This window comes from Coturnix japonica, chromosome 2 (genome assembly GCF_054131305.1).
Source record: "Coturnix japonica strain WE chromosome 2, WE-NBRP24, whole genome shotgun sequence".
NCBI classification, from domain to species: Eukaryota; Metazoa; Chordata; class Aves; order Galliformes; family Phasianidae; genus Coturnix; species Coturnix japonica.
In genome coordinates, this window is record NC_140664.1 from 82,436,666 (window position 1) to 82,460,786 (window position 24,121).

A 24,121-nucleotide genomic window follows, 5' to 3' on the forward strand; every position below is an offset into this window, starting at 1 on the left:
CCTGATTCTGTCTAAACTGTGATCTTTAATGACCACATGCAGTAGGAAAAAGAAAAGAAAACAGAAAGATCCAAACTTCACTGGACAGTTGGCACTGGCTTTATTAAACCAAGGATAAATGCACAGAAGCCTCAACTCTAGGCCCATTTCCAGGAGCTGTGTGTGGCTAACTGGCCAGGTGACAAAGCTGTACCCCTGAATCACAGCATGTCAGGGAGGGCATGATAACAGCACAGAGTGCTCGAGTGATGAGGAAATAACAGAAAGTGGGGAGGATGATGAACAGATGCAGTAGTGGCACGGAGGCATTTGGACTTTATTCTTCCTCTTAACCTCAGAGACCTCTTTGACTCCCAACAAACCTTTAACTGGAACAAGCAATCAGGTGTTTGCTGAGTAAGCTGCCTCTCCCATTAGAGAGCAGGTTTGTGTAGTGCTGGGATGTCATGTGAGGACAGTCTGACTGCACCCCTACAGTGCAGTGCTGAGCACAGAGCAGGTTGATGATGTCCCTTAGCCTGAGCAGCACTGCTACTGCTGCTTGCTGTGCTCACTCACCCTTTAATTCTGCAAAAGCAGAAAATACCCCCTAAAATTGTGTGCATAGGCTCTGTCTGCTTGTCAACCAATATCCCAGCTTCTTGTGAGTGAGGAGCACAGTGGATGGTTTCACATTTTTGAAGAGAAAGTACAGGCAGAAAGCCATGGGGCATTATAGATGCAATTGTAAAGATCACAGTAACCACAGAAAAAAAGTAACAAGAACAGTATGGAAGGGAGATCTTCAGGTACAGCAATTGGGTTTGTTTTTTCCTGGGACAATGAAAAGTGGGCATGGGTAAGATAGGGTGATATATGATATATGCTTTTGCGCAAATGCTTGTATCCACTTATTCACTGCAAATACTATATTTAACTTAGCAGTTAGCTCTTGATCATGGTTGGATGGATTAGCTAGAGTGAGAGATTAATCAGATCTCCCCTCTCTTCAGAGCTTCTAGATGGAGGCTGAAGGCAGGGCAAACACGACACAGCCTGCTGTATGCAGTAATCCATACTCTGCTTGTTGTGATATACAAGCTATCCCTGCTTTCTACCAAAACCTATTCACAAGTTTTACAGTATATTTAATGCTTTGCTACAAAACAATCATGTTCTTGCTTTACCTTACCCTCCTCTTCTTGATCCTCTCCATATGTACCTCATGACTAAAAAAACAACTATCCCCTGTCTTGAAAAAAGAGCACAATATGTTGGCACAAGGCTTTGCATTTTCTTGTATGAAAATACAGATATTTCCAGAAAAGAAAACAAAAACAAACAAACAAAAAATCCTGAAGCATTGTGTAATTAATTTCCACCTATTTTGTCTGTTCTACAGATGACCAAGACAAACTGTATGTACTTCTCACCTGGGAGATTCATCACAAATAAAAGAATATATAACGAAGAAAAAGTGTTATATAGTTTTATTTGAGGCAGCCCCTTTTTCCTTCTCATTTTTTGCAAAAATCATTTGCCACATGGTCATGGTCATAAGCTGGAAGCATCTCCCCTGCCTATGTGCTGTACTCCAAATATAATACTTCAGTTTCTCCTCAGGAAGCAAACAGGAGACTCCCTGATGCTAGTTGACTTCTTCCCTTCTCTGCTTAGAAAGCACATATTTATTTTGCCCACTTTCCATCAAATCTTTGATTACTCACTTAAGATTTGATCAGATCTGCAGCATTTGTTGTGGATTTGTTATAAAGATCTCTTTATTTTATTTTATTTTATTTTATTTTATTTTATTTTATTTTATTTTATTTTATTTTATTTTATTTTATTTTATTTTATTTTATTTTATTTTATTTTATTTTAACTATGTATTCTCAGCTCTACAATTGCTGAATGTTTCTGTTTGACCCAGAGCTTCCTTTAACGAACATACTCTACAGCTCCAGCTATTTACTAAGGCTATTTAAAATCCACTGCAGAAATACAACTGTTGAAAAGTATTGATGCACAGCAGTGAATGGTCTAATAGCCTGCTCAGCCCATTTTCAAGTGGAAAGCATTACCAGGCTTTCTGACAGACACATGAGACAGAGTAGGGAAGACAAACCTAAGATAGTACATGCTTCCTCTCAATGCAGAACAGTTCTGTTGCATGTAACTAGCCATAGGTCTTGGGTTTACAGTCTCATTCCCAAATATGGCTTTTCCATTGTTGTAGTTGTAGATCATGAATGTCTGTATAAAAAACAGTGTCTTTCTTAGGTCTGAGCAAAAATCAGAAATTTCTGGAGTTTTCAGCCCTGCCTCTTTGTGAAGACTAAACTCAAAGAGTAGTCTTTTCCATGCGACAGCTGTGCTTCTCATCAGAACTTATTATGCCTTTCGGCCCTTTATTTTCAGTTTCAGTTCTTTAATTACACCTACATGTATACAGACACAAGATGCAAAATTCATTAAAAGTACAAATAAAATGAGAAGTATGTATCAGCCTTTCTTCACCTCTATCTACAGTACAGAAAACAATAATATTTTTTAAGAAATTTATTTTAAACTAGAGGTTTTTTTTCTGTGGTTTCCTTATCATACTAAATAAATTCATTCGTGGTACTTCCTGAGCTGGAAGATAATGTGATTTGTCTTTATGTGTTATTTAATTTTGGGATTTGTGGAATTCCTTTGCCAAACACAGCTCTGTATATGCTGATAGCATTTTATTATGCAACTGCATAGAGCAGCTTAAAGCCATGATGCAGAAAAGACAAGAATGAGTAGAAGGAACACATACATCTATTCAGACTCTGGGTCTTAGAATATCAAATGGAAGTACTGCCATAGTTGCTGGATAGTTAACAGATCATTAAAAGCTTCCTTAATTTTATCCATACTGCTGTTTACTGTAGGGAAAAATATAATTTTTCTAAAATGAAAGCCTTAATCAAACATAGCTTTTTTCTCTAATTATCTCTTACGGGATAAACACATTTTTTTCCTTCTTGTATTTATTTATTTATTTTTAAACTCAATTAAGTCACTCCATTCAAATCTGATCGATTGAATGAGGTTTCAGTAACCTTCAAGATACATTTTTTTAAGATTGGAACATCGTCTCAAACATTCTGCTGGGTTTGTATCCTTAACAGCATTCCAGATTGTAAATGATTATTATTAAACCATGACAACACAGAACTGAGTACTGTCTGCTAAAATTTTGTTTCAATCAATCAGTCATTTCCTTCATAGATCTTAGTGATGTCTAATAAATAACACATACAAATAAATGCTGTTCTAACATCTTCAAAACTAAAAACCCATTTTTGTTTTCCTGATTGCTGGGCAGGCTTTCAAATTTTTTTCTGTTTTCAAAGGCAGTCTCTAAGCATATCAGACAAATGCCAGAACTTGAGACTGTCAGTATCTCTATGGATGGATCGACTATGCAAAACTGGGAACAGAACTGATCAGTAGATGGCCCACAAACACAATCATCTTAAACCGTACTCATTTACTGCATGACATATGTTGCACAAAATCTTTTTCACTTTGTAATTAAACCCTGAGTTTACTTTTTGAAGTCTTCCCGCTTTTCCATCAGCATTTCAGCTGCAGGTCAATCTCCTGTATATTAAAAGGCTGTAGTCTGCTATTTTGTGGGTGTCTCTCACTGATTTCTTCCTGCAGTGATGGCTCAGCTCTTTCAGCCTGTATCTTCTTATTTTGAATGCCATCTGCAGTTTGAACACTATTTAACCTCCAACTATATTTATCTGTCCATAGAAGGATGGAAGGAGAGAACTGGTTGCTCTGAGATTACAATGGGAAAACATTTCTTTGGCAAACTGTCTTTTCAAAAATGTACCACAGCATCGCCCCATAGTACTTGAGAGAGATAAGTAAAGCAGAAGTTGTATCTGGTTTCTAGGTAGTTGTGCCATAAAATATTTCGAGGGCTGCCTGAATTTTTATTTCTTTCCCTCCACCCCAAAACAAGGACTGTTCCTTACATTGTGAAAGTTGTATACTGGGCATTGCCATGCACCAGGATATGTATTTCTGCCATTAACTCTGCCTTCAAGGACCACATGTAAATCGATTCTTGCTACTAACACACCTGTCTTCAAATATACTTGGGCTAAGAGGAGTCTGGTTTTGTACAGTTTGAGGGAGTATGGTTAATACATGCAAGGCATCAGTTAGAATTACTGTTTAACTGGGAGCTTAGATTTCTTATTTACTCTGTTTTAATCTTTAGCTTAACCCCTCATAATTACTTATTTTCCTCTCCACACTAGTTCTGTGAACTCCAGGTTTTCTTCTCCTAAAATATTTTTATCAGATATTATAATCAACCGGAGAAGGATTTGTTTTGTTTGCTCATCTGGGGGGATTTTTTGGTAATGCACAACAGTAAACATAAGTACTACAGAAACTGAAAAAAGAGTATGACAACAATTCAGACCGTGAATCAGCATATCCTTTTGTAGCAAAGGCAAGAGTTAAGGGATACCTCACTTGAGAACAGGACCTTAAGTGTTTTGTTTTTCTTTTTTGTTTATCTTTTTTGACTTTGTTTCTTCTTGTAGTCATGATGCTGCAACTCATACTGGCTTTTACTGGGAATTTTATCTGTAGAAGGATGGTTCCATGTGTTAGTGGATTGGTCAGCAGCATTTGGCTTTTAAGCTAGATTATTTCTAAGACATATGTTCTAGAATGGCTAATTATAAATCCCCAACTCTGATCATGCATTCTATTAAAATTATTATGTTTTTCATAAGAATTTGAAAGCATTAGGCTTGCTTTGCAGCAAATGTAAATCAAAGTAACTCCTCTGATTTTAATGGAGCTGCCTCAATTTACACTAACCAGGCATCTGGTCAATTATGTCTTGTTGTGTTAAGGACAGAAAATTTAAATTTAAATCTATCCCAGCTGTGATAAATAGCTGGAAACACTGTGATAATGATCTCTAGTAAGAAAAAAAAAAAAAAAAAAAGAGAGTGAGAGAAGATGTTAAAGCTCGTATGCATGTGATCCTGCCTTCTTTTCCTTTCATGTTTGGAAAATCTCTACCTCGACAATTATAGGCAGAAGCCACTAGGTGCCAGTGTTACCCTTCCTTACTAACATCATAAACAGCATGAAAGCCAATGCAGCAAAACCCTTTAACTGAAAAGAAAGCTTTTTATTTTATTTTTTTTATTTACTTTTTTTTTTGTCTTTTCAACTAAATATCACTGCATTAAGGTTTCAAGATGATTACTTTTCTGAAACCAAAGGTACTAAATTGATGTACATTGACACAAACCCAGATAAAAACAACCTGTCTGAAGAAGGCATTTCTATAAAATATCTCACATAGGTACAAAAGCTGCTATGATACCTTCAATGTGTTAGCAGTTATACCTTGGATTTTATGGCAGACTAAAACCTGCATTTTAGACATACCTCTTGAATAGCAGTTCACTGTTAAAATAACTGTTTTACAGGAAAAACATCAGGTTTAAATTCACACTACAAGCCATACGTGGAAGTTGGTTTGACCCACCAGGGTTTTAACTTGTAATCATTTCTATTGTTGTCATGTTTCTCTTTTCCTGCTAAAAGAAGTTCAGATCTTCTCTTAATGAACTCGATCAACTGGGGATGGCTGACTGCCTGTGCATGGGAATTGTGAAAGTTCATCTCTAACTAGCATGCACGTAGCCCATTTGCAAAATGTGAACTTCATTGTGTTAATTTCAGATCTTTACAGTAACTGTTTACATCCATGTCTGTCATTCTGTTTTTGTTTGTTTGTTTTTTAATGTGAGAAAACAGTCATGATCAATCTAGTCTATTTCTGAAACCACCTTAGAATGAGGTGTACTGTCCATTTCTCTTCAGTGACGACAAAACAAATTTAAATGACCAGTACAGGAGCTGAAATTTACACTGAAGACATCTTGTATCAGGTAAATGTTGCAAAGTGATTTTGCAACATTTAATTTTTAGTCAGGGCTGATACTTTGCTTCTGTTCTTTCCACAGCCATTAGACTTTGAAACAAAAAAGGCGTATACCTTTAAAGTAGAGGCTTCCAATCTTCATCTTGACCATCGATTTCACTCAGTGGGTCCTTTCAAAGACACTGCCACTGTGAAGATAAATGTGTTGGACATGGATGAGCCTCCAGTTTTCAGCAAGCCTTTGTATACAATGGAGGTGTATGAGGACACTCCTGTGGGAACAATCATAGGTGCAGTGACAGCGCAAGACCTCGATGCTGGCAGCAGTTCGGTTAGGTAAGAAAGCTTTTCCTCCTTCAGTCACTCTCAGACAGCCCAAACTGCTGTTGACACTGGATTCGGTAGCAAAGAGCTTAGTAAGAAGGCAGAAAATGTTTCAAGTCTGTCACTGCGATGGGTAAATGCTGCTGAAAAAAACACTGAAAGGAAATGCTAGTTTAAGTGATTTATCTGGAAAAATATATTAAGTGTGGGTAGCTTCTTATCATACAAGATCATACAAGTTACCATGCAGTGACATGGCTTCAGAGGTTGTGTCCTGAAACTAAGGGAGTAAAAACGTTTTGTCTGATGTCAGGAACTTACACAAAGCTGCTCTGAACAGTGAAAAATTAATAAATAATTGCTACTTCTGTCTTGGCTGAGGTGGTGGGGATTTGATATCTGACCAACAGGGCTGTGACCAGCAGTCCTCAGCTTGCCAGTAAAACCTCTCACTTACTGGTATAGCTTGCTTTCCTGAAATGAGAGAGAGAGGAGCTGCAATACAAATGTAATGTATGGATTTTGCTTACATATTTCCAGCCTCATAAGAAACTTTGCTGGTGCATGACTCTGGTTTCCTTCAAAGACGCTCCTGTGCAAAAATACTGTAAAGTATAGGAAGTCATTACACATAATTCCAGTACAAATCTATGCTGGTTGTACAAATCTATGCTCGATCGACTTGACTTCAGGAAATATTTTTAGTTCCAGACTGTAAAAAGCAATATTACAAATGTAATAGAAGTCTTCAACTTCTGAATATTGTTTATCAGACTGAACTATGATCAAAGAGTAAAATGTTACTCTTGGCTATGAAGTAGACAGGCATTACTGCATACATAACCTTTCAAAGTACGTATTCAAAATGAAATAATTACAAATCTAATTTGGACTATTTAATATAATCCATATTTATTAACTATATATATTTTAAATCAGCATTGATATTCCTAAAATACAAAATGTATTTTAGATTATCTGTTGTATTCCTATGCAAAAATATTAACACAAAAGTGTCTAGATCCTGTTTCACCAACCCACTATTACTTATTGATTAAATACTACTAATGTTGCTTGCTTCCCTTTTTAAAAAATGCATCCTTAATTATTTTCTAGTACAGAAAAGTATTTAGTTGTGGGTCTGTGGCACATTGCTTTCCTGACAAATGATTAAAACTTTCAACAACAAAGACGATGATAGGAACCTTTTCCTCCAGTGGTAGCCTATGAAAATAGTCCCTCTGTGTCATTGAAAACAATGTTGTATCTTGCAACCAAATAGCAATCTCTGTAATCATATTGTTGAGCAGTACTTCAGATGGCAGCAGAATCATCATTTCACAATGGAAAGTTTGTTTGTTTTCTACACAACTCCCTGCTAGGGTTTTCAAGTGTTTTACTCACTGATTTGCAACTACACAGGAGATATCACCATTTCAAGGTGGTTTCTCCATATATAGAGTGCAGTAATACTGAATACTAAGCCATTCTTAGGTGCTCAGTTGACATTTTTTTTTTTTTTTTTTTTTTTTAATCCTGAATAATTATTTGGGTGTCCAAATTCTCATCTATGGTTAAAAGATGTGGAATATCACAAAATACTCTTGTATTTCTGCCTAACTTTTCTACTTACTGACCATGAGCAATTGTAGACTGCAGAACTACTCCCAGCATTACTTAATGAATTCAAATGGTTCACAAGTGTAATATATAGGAACTATGATCTAGTATTAGAGATTTCTTAGAGGGGTCCACTTCTACCCAGAATTAAGTCACACACTGAATTCAATGGACTATGGAGGGAGGTACTTCATTCTAAGGGCAGGGATTTGTTCCAGTAGCTGGGTGACATCCAGGGAAGACAAAGATAGAACTCTCAATGCAGTTTTCCTGGTCCAGCTTTGTAAGATTACTAATTTCTATAAATTTCACTGAAATATCTTATTTAGTTCTCATTTATCTGAGGATAGATTTGATTCTCTGTATTGAATTTGATCTTCTGCAGTTTGAAGTCTGTGATAAGCCATGTACTAACCAAGAACAGATCTGATTGTATTTTATGCCCTGGAAGAAATCACCTGTATCCAAATGATGATTTATCCAAGTAAACAAAGAAACTCTGTTATTTTTATTGATGTGTTAGTGATCAACAGTCCATGAGTTTAATATTCTTAATGTGTATAAAGAAATTCAATGATCATAAGTTAGAAAGAATCATAGAATCATAGAATCACTCAGGTTGGAAAAGACCTTGAAGATCATCAAGTCCAACCTTGACCTAACCGTGCTACCCTGACTATCAACCCTCCGCTAAATCATGTCCCTAAGCAACACATCCAAACGGCTCTTAAACACATCCAGGGATGATGTCTCAACCAAATCCCTGGGGAGCCTATTCCAGTGCTTAACAACCCTCTCTGTAAAGAAGCATTTTCTAATATCCAAACTAAACTTAATCTGGTGCAATTTCAGGCCATTTCCCCTCATTCTGTCACCTGTCACCAGTGAGAAGAGACCTGCCCTGCTTTCACTGTAAGCACCTTTCAGATACTGGAAGATCTGAAGCAATAAGGTTTCCCCTCAACCTCCTTTTCCCCAGACTAAACAGCCACAGCTCCCTCAGCCTCTGCTCATAGGGCAGATTTTCCATGCCCTTTACAAGCCTCATTGCCCTTCTCTGGACCTGCTCCAGAACTTCAGTGTCCTTTCTGTATTGAGGTGCCCAAAACTGAACACAGTATTTGAGGTGAGGCCTCACCAATGCCAAGTACAGGGACAGGATGACTTCCCTAGTCCTGCTAACCACACCATTCCTGATACAAGCCCAGATGTCATTGGCCTTCTTGGCCACCTGAACACACTGCTGGCTCTTATTCAGCAGACCATTGTGTGTACTGCATTCATCAGTAAACTAATGTCACTTTTCATCAGGCAGCTTTCCAGCCACTCCTCCCCAATCCTGTAGGGTTGCCTGGGCTTGCTGTGACCAAAATGCAGGACCCAACACTTGGCCCTATTGAAACTCATGTCGTTAACCTTGGCCCATCAATCCAGTCTATCCAGTCCCTCGGTAGTGCCCTTCTCCCCTCAGGCAGATCAACACTCCCTCCCAGCTTGGTGTTCTCTGCAAACTTACTGAGGGTGCACTCAATCCTGTCATCAAGATTGTTAATAAAGATGTAGAAGTGGCCCCAGTACCAAGCCCTGGTGGACGCAGCTCATGACCGGCAGCCAACTGGATTTAACTCCACTGACCATGACTCTTTGGGCCTGGCCATCCAGGCAGTGTTTCATCCAGTGGAGTATACCTCCATCCAAACCATGGGCAGCCAGCTTCTCCATGAGGAAGTTGTGGGGGACAGTGTCAAAGGTCTTAATGAAGTCCAGATAGACCACATTGACAGCCTTACCCTCATCCACCTCATCCACTACCCTCATCCACTTTGTGACAGAATGAAATCAGGTTTCTCAAACATTATCTACCATTCATTAAACCATGCTGATTGGGCCTGATCCCCTGGTGGACATTTAATTGGTCCATGATGGCTCCCAAGATTATCCGTTCTATAACCTGTAGCTACCAGGATAATTCTGGCCGTTTTTGAATATGGGCATCACATTTACCAGTCTTCAGTCCACCGGGACATCCCCTGTTAGCCAGGACTGCTGAGGAATGATGGAGAGTGGCTTGGCAACCACATCCGCCAACTCCCTCACCATGCTAGGGTGCGATCCATCCAGCCCTACAGACTTGTGGGCATCCAGCTTTCAGAGCAGGTCCAAAACCATCTCATCATGGATCATGCAGGGCTTATTCTGTTCCCCCTCCCTATCTGCCAGTGCCGGGGGCTGTGTAACAAGTAACAAGTCTTACTATTAAAGACTGAGGCAAAGAAGGCATTAAGTACCTCAGCCTATCCTGATCCCTTGGCACCAAGTTGCCCTCAGCATCCAACAAGGGATGGAGATCCTCCCTCGCCCTACTCTTGCTGTTGACATATTTATAAAAATATTTATTTTTTTCTTTTACCTTAGTGGCCAAGTTCAGTTCTAGCTGGGCTTTGGTTTTCCTAATTTTCTCCCTGTACAGCTTCACTATATACCTGTCATCATCATAAGTAGCTTGCCCACTTTTCCAGAGACCATAAACTTTCCTCTTGCTCTTGAGATCCAGCCAAAGGTCTTTGTTCAGCCAGTTCACCCTCCTTGTCTGTCAGCTTGTCTTCCATGACTTGGGGATGGTCAGATCCCACACCTTTAAAATAACTTCCTTAAATTATTCCCAGCCTTCCTGGGCTCCCACATATACATTTGTTTCAAATCATTGTGTGTGATTATAATTTTGAAGCTTACCTTAAGCTATTACTCACTTTCAGTTGCTTAAAATGTAATTTTTGTCATAGATGTAAAGAATGGATGCAACAATTTCTTCATGCTTTAAGAAGGAGTTTGAACATGTTCCAAGTAAATATGCCATCTAAACAAACATTGAAAAGCAAGTATTGTTCTCTGAGGCAACAGACCATGCCATTTTCTGGGTGGTATAGTCTCTCTACCAATTAATTCAATTTCTCTAAAATGTTTTCCTACAGCAGTTTGGCCATTAAGATGCCCATTACAACAACAATTGGCAGGGAAAAAAGACAAATCGGCACTTTATGTAACAAAAGGCAAAATTCTGGGGAACAAAGCAGATGGGAGCAGCTCACATGAAAGGAAGCAGCGCAATGTTATCCATGCTGCTAGACAAAAACTGTATCTAGACTTATCAGGAAGGTGGAGGTAACAGCTAAGAGTGGAAGCTAGGTTCACCATTTAGAAAAAGAAAGATATTTTGCTGGAAGCCATTAAAAACATTCAGGGTTGTACACTTCTTCTCTTTTCTCCTGCAAATGGAACCAAGTTGTAAGAACAGGAATTTTAAATAAGTTTGTTTTGCAGGATGGTATTTGCTAAAGATGATAAAATGAAGGAGCAGAGCACACAAACAGTAAAAAGCAGAAAACTAAGCAGAAGGCGAAAAGGGGCCACAGGTATTCAACACCTGCAAGGGTGACTGGCTTTGAAGCTATTTTGGAACATTATTCCACTGCACCTGATTTTCAAACTGCATTAAATATGGAGTTTATTTATCTCAGGAGAGCTATTCTGTCAATTTCTATTTTCTCCGTAGTGCTGCAAGAAATGATCTGCGTGAATGCTAAGATTAAGTCTTAAGTACTTTGTGGACGTTAAAAATTCCAAAACCCGTCTGAAAAGAACAGTGATCTCATGTTCTTCTCAGACTCCTCTTGTTTACAATGGCTGTAAATTATATAGGAGGGGAAAAAAGCACCAGTGTCATAAAGCTCATGATAATGTATGTTATTTATGAGTATGCAAATGTTTTAAAATTCATTACTTCTGGTGCAAGGGATGCTAGAACTTTAAAAATTCACTTCTACATGCACACACACTTTGTAGGTGCTAGAGACAGGTATCTAAACAACAACAAAGTAAAATGGATGGCAAAACTGTTACTTGCAGAGCTACCTAGAATAGGGAGCTTTATCTAACATTGTATGTGAAGTTTAGCAACTTTACACCAATGCCTTTGAAGCTTTCAGATTTCCTAGGGGTTGATCTTCTGGCATAAGACATGAAAGGATTTTTGTTCCTAGTGTGAATGCCAGATATGACTCCAATTACAATGAGTCTAACATTCTAAGCCATAGTACTGCCCTTCAGATCTCTGCTTGACTCAGGAGCTTTGTCTTATGAACCAGGAGAACCACTCAAAGCAAGAAAGCTGTAGGGACTGTGAATTATTCTCCCAAGTCTAGAATCATGGAACCATGATATTAGAAGATAAATAAACCATGTACTAGCCACAGGTCAATCCTTCTCTTAGTATCTCAGGATCAGGACCATTTTCCCAGCATGAGCTTCCATAGGAAAAGCCTTATTTATTTTCAGAACAAGTTCACTCTGGTTCAGAAATAGTTATGTGGAGGGTCTGTTTTCGCAGTGCAGTGCTTTTTCAAATAAAAAGAATAAAAAGAGCAAGAATTAGATCCTACTTCTTCCCAGCCTTCGTGACATTTCTGGAAGGCTCGGGTCAGAGTCATGTGAATTCCTTGGAGATGTCCATCTTCCTTGAGATAAGCCCACACAAAAAGACCACTTAAGGGCCATTAATCAGCATCTTATCTTTCTTTCCTAGCTCCCAGACTTGTCCATCTCTTGAACAAAGGGATTTCTCGAATCTTGGTTCCTGTGTGTCTCAGACAAAGGGAGTCCTGGAACCTTGGCCAGGACTTGCCTGAACTTGTCCATTTCAGCAAACTTTGAGACAGTAATGTAAAAAGCATGGCCTCTTACAATGCACTTTTTAAATGTGCTTTTTCTTCAAAGCAGTCAATCTTATTCTATGACATCAAAATGTTTCTCATAGTTACATATATACATGGAAAAATTGGGAGATTTATTTCCAGCACCTCATACATTTAATAGCAGATTAAGCAACAGCTATTTTTCTCTGTATGGTGTTGTGCTCGAGGGAGACACTGCCAGTTGTTTTTGCATAGATAAATGATGGCAGAGCTTAGGAATTTGGTTTGATTTTTACTGTCTCTAGTGAGTTCTGCACATTGTTCTGTTGTCCTGTCTGTCACCACTCGAGCTCTACTCTATCCATAGCCTTTATTGAAGTCCCATTCTCCCCAACTACTTTTCTGAGCTCTGCTCGAAGTTTTAATTTATCCAGTCCAACCAATTATGATTCCTGCACCAGTATCCTGCTCCTGCTCCAGATTGCTATCATTTCCAGTCCTCTTACTGTTTTCTTCTATCTTACATGATCTGTCTATTTAATACCAGTCTCCTATTTAAAGGTAAATCTTTCTCTCTCCCACACCTGGTTTCTGACTTTTTCCTCCTGAACTACATCTCATTAGCTTAGAGTCCTGCTTTTCTGCCTTTTTCCCTTTTGCTAATGACAGACACCTATTTTTTTATTATTTCAGAGGATCATTCTTTTTTATTTATTTTTTTTTCCTCTTTGTTCCTGATACTTCAATATTGTTTCTACATTCCTAGAAAACAAAGGGTTTATATCCCAGAATTTTCCCTGTATCCTAAGGGAGATATTTGTCTGACATATTTGCTCTTTGCCCACTGACATTCTTAATTTGAAGTCTCATTTGCCTCAGTGATCATTCAAGTACCATATATACACATTTCCATCAACCTACCTACCAGCAAAGCTGGTCAAATAACTCTTACTTACTCCTCTATTTCTCCCACCTTCCTGAATTCTGTTCTATTCTCTAGCTCTTACAGTTTGTCTTCTTGACGTGAGACAATAACATCCTCCCTTCCACCTTCCTTCTCCCATACATTCCTCTGCTCAGTGAGGTGGCTTCCTCCTCAGCATCTGTCTGCTTTTAGGAGACTGGGAGAAAAGTGATTGTTCTTCAACACAAGCCAGAAAAATCTCCATCTTCTGATTATAAACTGTCTTTTGAAAGCAATCATTTTGTTTCAGCTTAATTAATTCCCGCTCTTCAGCAGAGTCACAGAAATTGGAAGTATCTGCTTTACCTTTACTGTGAAGCAAGATGAGTGTAATATTAATTCATTCCCTAATAGTTTACATTAATATGCTTTATTTCACATTTGCAGTGGAGTATGTACCCACGAGTATTCAGTTACATGGCTCATTGACAAGTGACACAGATGTATCAATTGAAGAACTGTGGTGCCTCTGTCCCTGAGATCAGCTGGAGCTGCTCTTAGCCACAATGAGAAAAACACAGTTTTGTTTTAACCTTAATTTGAAATATTTTGCCGTAAGGCTGAAGGGAACACATGCCGCTCCTTGCAGGGGATGGTAAACATGCTGCCATTCATTGACCTTGTGTGACGTTGCAGCATGTTCACTGTGAACAGCCAGAGACTTGAGTTGGAGAACACTCATTCACATTTTGGAGCAAATGCAAACGTATTTTTCAGCCTGTATGGGTTTTCATAATCCTAGCAGGAACATGGAGTAAAGGTGAATATTTTCTGGCTCAAGTCATCAAATGTGTGCTTAGAGGAAAGTTGTACCTTTCCAAGTAACTGTTTGCTAGGATTCTTTTGACATACAATTACTTTCTTTTTTTTTTTTTTTTTTTTTTTTTCTTTTTTCTTTTCTTTTTTTCCCTAGATCTACTTCTGGAAGCAGTATTGCTGGAAATTTTATTTCTCCAATCCAGCAAGGCAAAAGCAAATTAAAATAAGGCTTAAAACTGCGAAAGGCCAATAACCTTTATTTATAGTTAGGAAATTCTAAATGTACTGATACCTGTGAAGAATAGCAAGTGGTCTCCTGTTGGCATATACAATCATATTAAGCTTTTGAAAGTCAGGAATTTGGAACTAAAAGTATACATAGACAAAGTATGTGAGAAGTTTAGGCACTACTGCTTTCAGTGATTGACCTGTTTGTGGAGAAAATGGATTCTGAAAATCAAGAGTACATTCAGCTCAAAGGCAGGGGAAAAAAAAAAAAAAAAAAAAAAAAAAAAGACTTGGCAGGGAAAGCTTTTAAATTAACTGAGAATACCTAAGAAGTCAGAGAGAGAGGAAGGAAGCAATATGACTGTAATAGCTCTGGTTTACTTCACAGCACTTGTACCACCTGGTGATGTGATCTTACAAAGCCGGTTCACATCCCACAGGCACACACTGTCATTTTATTTCAGCTCAAATAATAGTCTTTCTAGGTTTTGATCAAGAGCTCTTACTCCAAATTTCTCCAGCAATGGATTTTTCAAACTTTCTAAAACACAATTGTGAGATTAAAGCAGAGGTTTAATGGTTGCAACCATGTCACCTCAAGCTGTGAACCTCTCATGGCTTGACACTAAGAGAATTATGAGGGGTCAGGTCTTAAACCAACATCTAAGCAAAGCTTATCTGCTTCATGTAACATTGTTAGTTGGTTATTCTGCACAGTCATACACAGAGTCTAGTTTGAAATATTATTTCTGTTTTAAATTTAAGATTCCCAGCATTTTTAATTATAGATCTTCTGGCCTTTTCCATAAGCATGTCAATTTTAACCATTGTGATATGAACAGATTTCGAGTCCTATCAGTCTCAATTTCTCCTTTAGTTGTTTGTAAACCTATTTTACTTTTCTGTCCTAAAATGATTGAGTTTATGGCTGTGATTAAGAAATTATTGTGTTTAAGCAAGAGTTCCTAATATATTTGGTCATTTGCTTGCAGGCTTATTAATGTCATTTAAACAGTTTTTTTTTTCAAAGACATATTTTGGGATCTACATGTGCTGAAATTTCAGTCTCGTCTTGACTGTGGATCTGCAGATGGATCTCATGAGCTTCCATCTCCCAGCCAAAATGCCATTCTCCTTTCCAGCTGGGATAATAGCACAGAATCACGCCAGGTGGCTCTGGATGTGAGAGGAGCAAAGCTTATCAGAATACAGTGCTGAAGTTCAGTATGGCCAAATAGAAAAGGAATGCTGTGGAGGCAGTAAGAAACAAAAATATACTCTGTGGAAGAAATATGACACAGAAATTCCAGCTCACATAGGAGGAGAGCAGAACCAATTTAAGAGACAAATGACTGGACCTGATGTGGCTTGTATCAGGCCATCAGGCCACAGGGAATCAAGGATGTGATCACCAAACACTTTCTACCTGGGACTCTCAGGAAGAAATCTTTATAAAGGTGACTCCATAATGTCATTTTTCTCCATGGATTCTGGGTTTCATTACATAAGCAGAGGACTGAACAGGAGAACTGATAGAAGAAAACTTGGCTGATCTCATAGTGGCAGAACTATCTTGAATAATCCTTTACTTTATAAGCATTTCACCAAACTGGGTTTGAAGCAACAATACAGCCTCCACTTCCTGACTGCCTTGTTTGCATCTGCTGGTGGCCCAGGTCAGTCCTTGGTGAATAACCAAGCTAGAAATAAATCCTCCTCTGAGCCACAGTTTTCTCTGGAGCCAGCATGACTTCTGTTCTGTGATTTTTCTCTGATTGTCTCAACACTTTACTTCAGCCTTGGGGAAAAAAAAAAAAAAAAAAAAAAAAAAGGAAAGATTTGTTCAGATTTTAGTATCCAAATGTATAGAGCAAAGCTAATATTTATGTGATGCAAAAGGAAAGTCATCAAAGATTGTTCCTGCTAAATTTATGCCTTGAGGTGTCTTGTCTTAGTACTTTATTGTACAGTAAAACTGTTCAGCCAGAGTGAAGGTCCCAGGCAGCATAACACAGCTTCATTTCTCTGTTCTATTCCCTGGTGCAGCTAGTGCAAAGTGAAGTTTTAGCTTCTGAAGAGGCTAAACATCTTATAGAGCAACCCACATCCCTTTGCCCTTTCTCAGTTTTCCTAGGGTTTCAAGGCTAGAGGCACTTAACTTCCTTTGGTCTCTAGCTTTCTATACTCCCTCTATCCACTGACAGCAGTACTGAAGTGCATCTAGATACACAGCATGGCAGACCTTTTCCACACCAAAAAGCAGCAGAAAAAGCCCTTCACTAAGTTGGAGCAGCCCCTCCAGCCACCAGGTGGTAGAGCTGCAAAGCACAACATGGGGAGCACCATGGGGGACAAACCTGCACTTCACAAATTCAGAGTGAAACGGTGCTCAGAGCCTACAATTTGTGGTTCTGGTAGAGTAAGTGCTCTCGTGTTTGCCTACCACTGCAGTATACAAAATTCAGGTTAAAGAGATGGAAAGCGTTAAACCGAATGTAACTTCTGCTGCTTCACATTCCTACCATGTTCTTCCTCCTCCAAATTACTGAAGCCTGATTAAACTGCAGGACAGAGCTGCCTTCCACCATGCTGTTCTGTGATTCTGCTTGCTCAATGAGGCAGTGTAAATGATGTTAAAGCTTGATAAAAACACTGCATTTTCTGATGTGGCAATGTCTTTTGATAAGTTACTCAGCCTGTAATGAGAAATGCAAAAGCAGAAAATGGAGCTGACTGCAAGGGTTGATAAACAAATGAACAAAATCTTTAGATGGAGAGTGGGGAGGAAGCAGTGGAAGTTGTTGACAGGCAGAACTGGCAGTTTGGAAGGGCTGATAACTCAGCTGCAGCATGTTTTATTTCCCATATTGTCTAGCATGTTTTACGAATATCCTTATGTAAGATTTATAAGGCTTATGAAATGTTTAAGAGCTTCTGGACAGATTCTGACCTATTGTTAGAGCCTGGGTGTCTGCAGCCACTGCTTCTCAGTCAATTCTGCAAATTATTCCATTTTGTCCAAAGGAGCTAAGTATAATTTGTTTGCACTGCTACTAATCGTTACATATCAGGTAAACTCCTGACTGCTAAAATCACAAATCTTCATTTTAAAATGCATAAATATGCACCAACATATGAAGGAGTGTGAACCCAACCATGCTGTATGCAGGAGAATCAAACTATATTGTTTTTTTCAAATGGAAAATGTCCTGTTGTCTGGAAGACATGAGGATGATGAGCATGAGTCAATCTAACAAGAAGGGTTTGCTCCTTCTTCCAGTTTGCGCAAATTCCTTCTACCCTTCTCTATAGCATCAGGGTCTGATGTAAAGTGTTTGTGTAGCTGTGGTTTGTCTGGGATCTGGAAGGTATCTGGAGGATTACTCAAAGTGTTGGATATGAGAAGAAACTTCCTTTGGAGTGACCACTAATGACTTAGAAGCATTCTCAGGAATGCTAATGCCTGAAGCAGTGTTCAGCAAAGGTACGGAAAGCTTCTGCTTCCATTAACAGAGATAGCTTAGTAAATTATTTAAACAAATAAACAAGAAAAAGCAACCTTGCAGAAAAGCACCTGACACTTTGGAGCATTATTACATCCTTTAAAACTTTTGGTTAACAATAGGAAAATTTTACAGCAAGACATCAGATGTTATTTTGCTGTTACTAACTTTAGACTTTTCTGGTAACACTTAGTAACTATGAATATATATAATTCATACATGAATATAAATTAAATTTGTATGCCATGGTAAATATATTTCTCTAGATTTGCTTCCTCTAAGTAAAAGAGCACATAATTAAAACCAGACTACTAAGAATATAATTTCTTATACCAGAGGTCCAATTTCTTTTCACAATACTGAGCAATTTAATATTTAATGTTGATATTAACAGATATTTGTTGATATTAACAGAACAGAGGTTGATAAAAAAAGTAATTTATTTTATTAAATATATTTAAACTTCTATGTATATAGAACTTTGTATGGACAAAGCACCACAATTACTGGCTTGTACCTTGGAAAGGGACCTGAAAACATATGAGAAAAAACATTATGGTTGTATTTACATAGGACAACATGAGTAATATGCAAATACTTTTGTTTGCTAGTGTTTGGCGAGTTGTGTATTATACCTTATTTTATATTTTCATGTTGCAGAGAAAAGAAAAAAGGATATTTACTATTGCTGCATTCATAAAAATTTTCAAGGCAGCATTTATAAGTTAATAGCAAATCATAAGACTCAGAATCAAGGGTAATCTTTAAATCAAATGAGAGTATGAGAAAGGGTCTAAAGTTATTTAATATTGATTCAGTGCTGCTGTCCTAAAGAATAATTTAATAATCTATTCTGTTCAGCCCTATAAACAGATAACTGAGGTTATTATCATTTAGATCAGGAAAATCTTCATGTTTGTTTGGTTTTTTTTTGGTTTTTTTTGTTTTTGTTTTGTTTTGTTTTTTAAAGTTATTTTTATTTTTAACTGTATGGCTTCTCTAAGCATGCATAATGTATAGAGAACTTGTATTAAAAACACATATTGCATCTTTAGTAAAATTATGACAAGCATCCTCAGTCTTGACTGGAGGTGCAGGTACTTCCAGTGATCAGAGATCAGGAGCTAAAGAGTTTAGCATTTACATTTGAGAAGAGCAGAAGTCAGCGGCGCAATAAAGAACTGATGTTTCAAGTCCACATGTATGTACGTGTGATGTTTTTTTGATACTTGCACAACGATAACTCACTGAATGTATAATTACAGGAACTACAGCAAGAAAGTTTCATTGTCAGGATAGGAGTTTGAATTATACAAACTTGTTTGCTTGCTTAAACTTCTCTGATATTTTAATTTCTTTCAGGCTTGACTTGAGCTAGGGATGTCGTGTTTCTCATTTTAGAAGCAATTTGCTGTTTCTATACTTTTAGTGTATAGTAACTGCGGTTACTAAAAAGTAACAGCAGTCTTAAAAAAATGTGTTTATAATTTAAATATTTCAAACTGAATCACAGAGCAGATTTGCAACAGTATGTTTCACATGAAGATAATATGCCCTGGTATGTGTCATATACATCAGTATTACTAATGGGATTACTCAGTCACTCTTTCTAGAAATTTCCCTGACCGTACTTTACCAAGCTTGGCTTTGCTGTGCCAAGTAACAGAACTGGTATCATTTATTTTTTGTGCAGTGTAATATACATCACTGCCAGAAAGATTTTGCTGCATAACAAATTTTTTTCCTTTCTTAATTTCATCCTTCCACTCCTCTGTGCTTACAAAATAATATCTTCCTTTTCATGGTGTTTAAGCCCTTCAGCTATCTGTAGACAATTATCATTTCTTCCTTTTCTCATCTCTTATCCAAGCTAAACATATTTTAGCTCTTTTAATCTTTCCTAAAAAATGCATCCTGCCTACACCTACGACAGTTTTTCTTGGGCTTCTATCAATTCTCTCTGATATCTGTCTGATGATGTGATGGCCAAAAGCTGTTGTAGAGGTGCCATTTTCTTGACAGGTAGTTATATGTAGAGATCTATTAATTCTTAGCTGCAGTGCATGAATGTGGTACAGAAGAAAATTCCTTTGGACTTTCAAGTAGTCAAATCACATATCAAGTCTCATTTGCATTCTTCTAGTCCCTCAACCCTTTTGCCAGTCCTGCTTTACATTTTTCTTTCATCTATTTAATTATGAATGTGTTGGAACTACAAAAAATCCCAACTGCTTGTAATTTCCAACTGAATCTTTGTATCTTTTGTTTATGTTTATATGTTTGTTTTCTATAATCTACATATTTTTTTATATGATAAGTGGTATTTAATTGTCCCAAGTTAGCATAAGTTCTGCATTTCATTTACCAGCATTTCAATATTTTAATAAAAATTAAAATGAACTCTAATTAAACAATCTAAGGTCACATACACAAATAGAGATCTACAATAATAGAAAAAATAATCATCTTTCACCATTTTTTTTTTTTTTTTTTTTTTTTTGGTAGCATAACTCTCCCAAAAATCAGTGTTCTAAATCATTAATTTCCAGAATAATGAATTTGCTTTATTTCAGCAAAGTTTGAGATGAACAGTTTCAAGTTAAGATATTTGTATAAAACACCATCTCTATCATTTAGGTTATTTGCTCCTCTTGTAATAAACAAACTGTCAGGAATTTTTCAGGAAATATTCATTCTGAAAAAAAGCTACAGCATCCTCAATCTATTAATCTTCAAATACCTAATTGCTAGTTTTCCTTAGCTCATCATATTGCAAATCATTCAGTATATGGACAGAAAAATTGTGATTTGGGCTTTCTTAGAGTCACCATGTAGGTCTGCTTTAGCTACAGTTTTATAGTAGAAATGGGAATACAGACAAGACAATTTACACTGTTGAATGGCATGAATGATGTGGAACAACCTAAAGACAAATATAGAAAGCAATGTAATGTCCCTCTTTCATTTTTCCTTTCTTCTTTTAGAAGACTAATTTTAATTACTCTTCCTTGTTTGTTGAACGTAAAATAAAAGAGAAAAAGAGTATTTAAATGTTAAATGTGTTATTGTTCACTGAATTGGTTAATTCATTTTCTTCTTGCCAATTTCAGTTGAATATGCTTTCAAATGATTTGTATGCTAGTAAAGCAGGAGCAAGTTTGGACCTAGTGCCTTTAGCATAATACCATCTCTAGGTGTATGGTCCAAGCTTCCCTTCCCTTTTTACTATGCAAACAGTGACAGTGTTTGTAGGCAACACTTTTTCTTCACTTTTCTTTTAGCAACTTGGCTTAGTAAGAATTCTCATGCTCACCATTCTGTCGAGGATGGACTCCACAGTTCTCGAGGCTATTTCTTCTGGGCAGAGGAAGTCTCTTCTATATTTTGATGACCAAAGAACCCTGCTCAAGTCCTGGGTTCCATGGCCTTCTGTGCATACTGCCACCTCCAACTGCTCCTTAGCGTGACCTGTCATCACACATCTCCATAGCAGCAGCAGGACAGCTGTCTGGATCTTTTATTCACAGCATAACAGTCTGAAGCAACTGAAGTTGTCTGCTTGATGGCTCAGAGTTCACGCTATCCTCACAAGGATGATCTGGTTTTGCTTATGAATTCAACACCCCTCCCACAAGTACTCTTCTATCTTCTATGCTGCACCTTGTGTAGACATAGTCTTCCTCAAAGCCCACCTGTGAGCCACAGCCCATTCACCATTTAGCCAGGATCAATGCAGATTATTATGTTAGCTCCTTAAGAGGGCAGTGTGTTTTGTGAACACCGTCAGTGAGAGTCCTCCAGGTTTGTCTCCAATTATTTTAGAAATCAAATATTTCAACTCTCTCTCTTCTATCCTACTTGATGTACAAATGCAGCTATTGTTAGGAAGACTGAAACAATGTTAGTAAAGATACATCCTTCCACACTCATTCCTACTCAATAATATAACATCCAACACAGTCCTCTGCTGAGCAGTATATGCAGGGAGTTATGTTATACGAAGTGTCTTCTTTGACAATGACTATGAGCTATGTATCAACATCCAGATACTGAGATCTCCTAGGAGGCCAGTTCAGGTGCTTCTAAAATAATATACTGCTGCTGTGTCCACAGTCAAAAAGTGAGGCTGTGCCAGTGCACCCTAACTTTTCCAGGAGAGAGCTGCCTCTTGAAATTAGTGCACTGACTCTGGCCTGTTTCACAGGAAGTCTTGGCAGTTAAACAAACCAAGCTCAGTTGTTTCAAACTGCTAGAGCATGACTAGAAGATCTAGACAGCTGTCCTAATAACAGCATTTCAACAGCAGTCCTCTCCGTGTCAGTCTAACAAGAAATGTCAGGCTTTGTGTTCCGGATACCTGGGTCTGTCTCTGGTAAATTACTGAGTTTTTCAGATTGGCAACTCTTTTCTCAGTTCTTCTTTTCTTGAAAGTTATTTTTCTGTTTGCTTGTGTGTTTGTTTTTTGTTTTTTGTTTTTGTTTTTTTTTGTTTTTTTTTTCTTCCCCCAAAGGAAAAGATAGAATTCATGTCTTAAGAAAAGACAAAGTTTTGCAGTGCTCCTTACAGAAAATCTCACACTGAATGCCAGACTGTATGAAAAAAATACTTTTGGGCCATAAAGGAAATTTCCCTTCTTTTAGGGTCTTCCCCAAATTAGACCTTTGAAATTTTTCAACAATTCCCATTTTAAAAGTAGCCAGAGTTCCATTCACTATTTTGCTAAGCATTACAAATTTACTGGAGTGAGAGGAAGCAATTCTGTGTCCAGAAGTGCTGTCTGTGAGAGGATCTTCTAATAGAATTTTTAAATTTTTTTTTTTTTTTTTTTTATTTTTTTTCCCATGGGTACTGCCCATAGACAGACTGTGAAAGGAAAGAGAAAGGCTATTTGCCTTTTTTTCTTAGAGAATATATATTTTACACAATACATCTCCAGTACTTTTGTTTCTCTTTGCTATCTTGTCTAATTTAGGGTCTGAAATAACTGTTCCATCCCTATTTGTACCATATGTGCCTTCTTTACCATATACAAAAAGAAGAAAGCGTGTCTTCAAACATAATACCAAAGTAATAAATAAATAAACTCATAAAAAACACCAACAATTATGGCACAATAATATCCACAGTTTGGATGTAAATGAAGACAATGAATTTTGGAAGAACTATTACAAGCATAAAATCTATTTTTATTACACTGTTCTATTCCCACTGATCTAGCTTCCTCTGCAGCCAGAGGAATTCTGGCATTAGTTTCATGAGGAGTAGTGCCAGTCTTGCAGTGCCTATCTGGGACTTTGACCCTGCTGCATTTTGGAGTAAGCATAATGAGTTTATCCATGAAGTTAAGCACCTGTGTGAATGCATGCAGATAGATTATTAGATTCTGATCTTACAAGTATGTGTTATTAAATTCAACTTTGGAAACAGCAGTGTTCAAACTGAGTATGATTTTGGTAGTTTTAAAGTCTCACAGTGAAGGATCTTAATCACTTACACTACACTTTGAACTTGATCCTGTATTTTCTTTGACTCATACTGTTGGTGTGTAGGATACTTAGATGGAGCTGATTTTCCACAGGCTGAAGATAAGTTACTTTCTCATGCTTTGACAGAACTTATTTGTGTGTGGCTGAGTATGTAATATAATCTATTAAAAATGAAAAGTATGAACAATTAATTTCACTGTTTTTGAGAGAGCAACCAGTGTTTCTAAGAAATGGTGTATACATTTTTCATATTTTTTATGTCAACTAAATTTTGAATGAGATTGAAATTCCATATGTGTATAGAAAATGCACCTGCTCAGCTGTGTAAAAGGATACAGTAGGATTTTAGCAAATCATAGGTGAGGCTCCACAAATAAAGCAGTGAACTGATCCTGATGACTATCAGTTGAAGTAAACTATTTCATCTACAGGCAGGGTTTTCTAATAATTTTGATTAAATGAAATGGTATGCTCTATTGTGATTTTTTTTAAAAAAAAAATTAAATATATTTAATAATTGGAGCCAATATTTATTAATCATTTTGTTATTAACATTCATGAGTCCCATTCTAAGGCAGTGTGCAATTTAAGTTTTTGTAACA

At 37.4% G+C, this 24,121-nt stretch overlaps 1 protein-coding gene across 3 annotated transcripts in view; it reads left to right on the forward strand.

The window, feature by feature from the left end:
• Window positions 1-24,121, forward strand: part of CDH12 (cadherin 12) — a 510,555-nt gene that overhangs the window by 469,778 nt on the left and 16,656 nt on the right. For all 3 annotated transcript variants that reach the window (XM_015854453.3, XM_085537824.1, XM_085537823.1), the window contains one exon: window positions 6,027-6,280. In XM_015854453.3, the coding sequence (XP_015709939.2) occupies window positions 6,027-6,280 (254 nt within the window). The remainder of the gene's footprint in view (window positions 1-6,026; window positions 6,281-24,121) is intronic.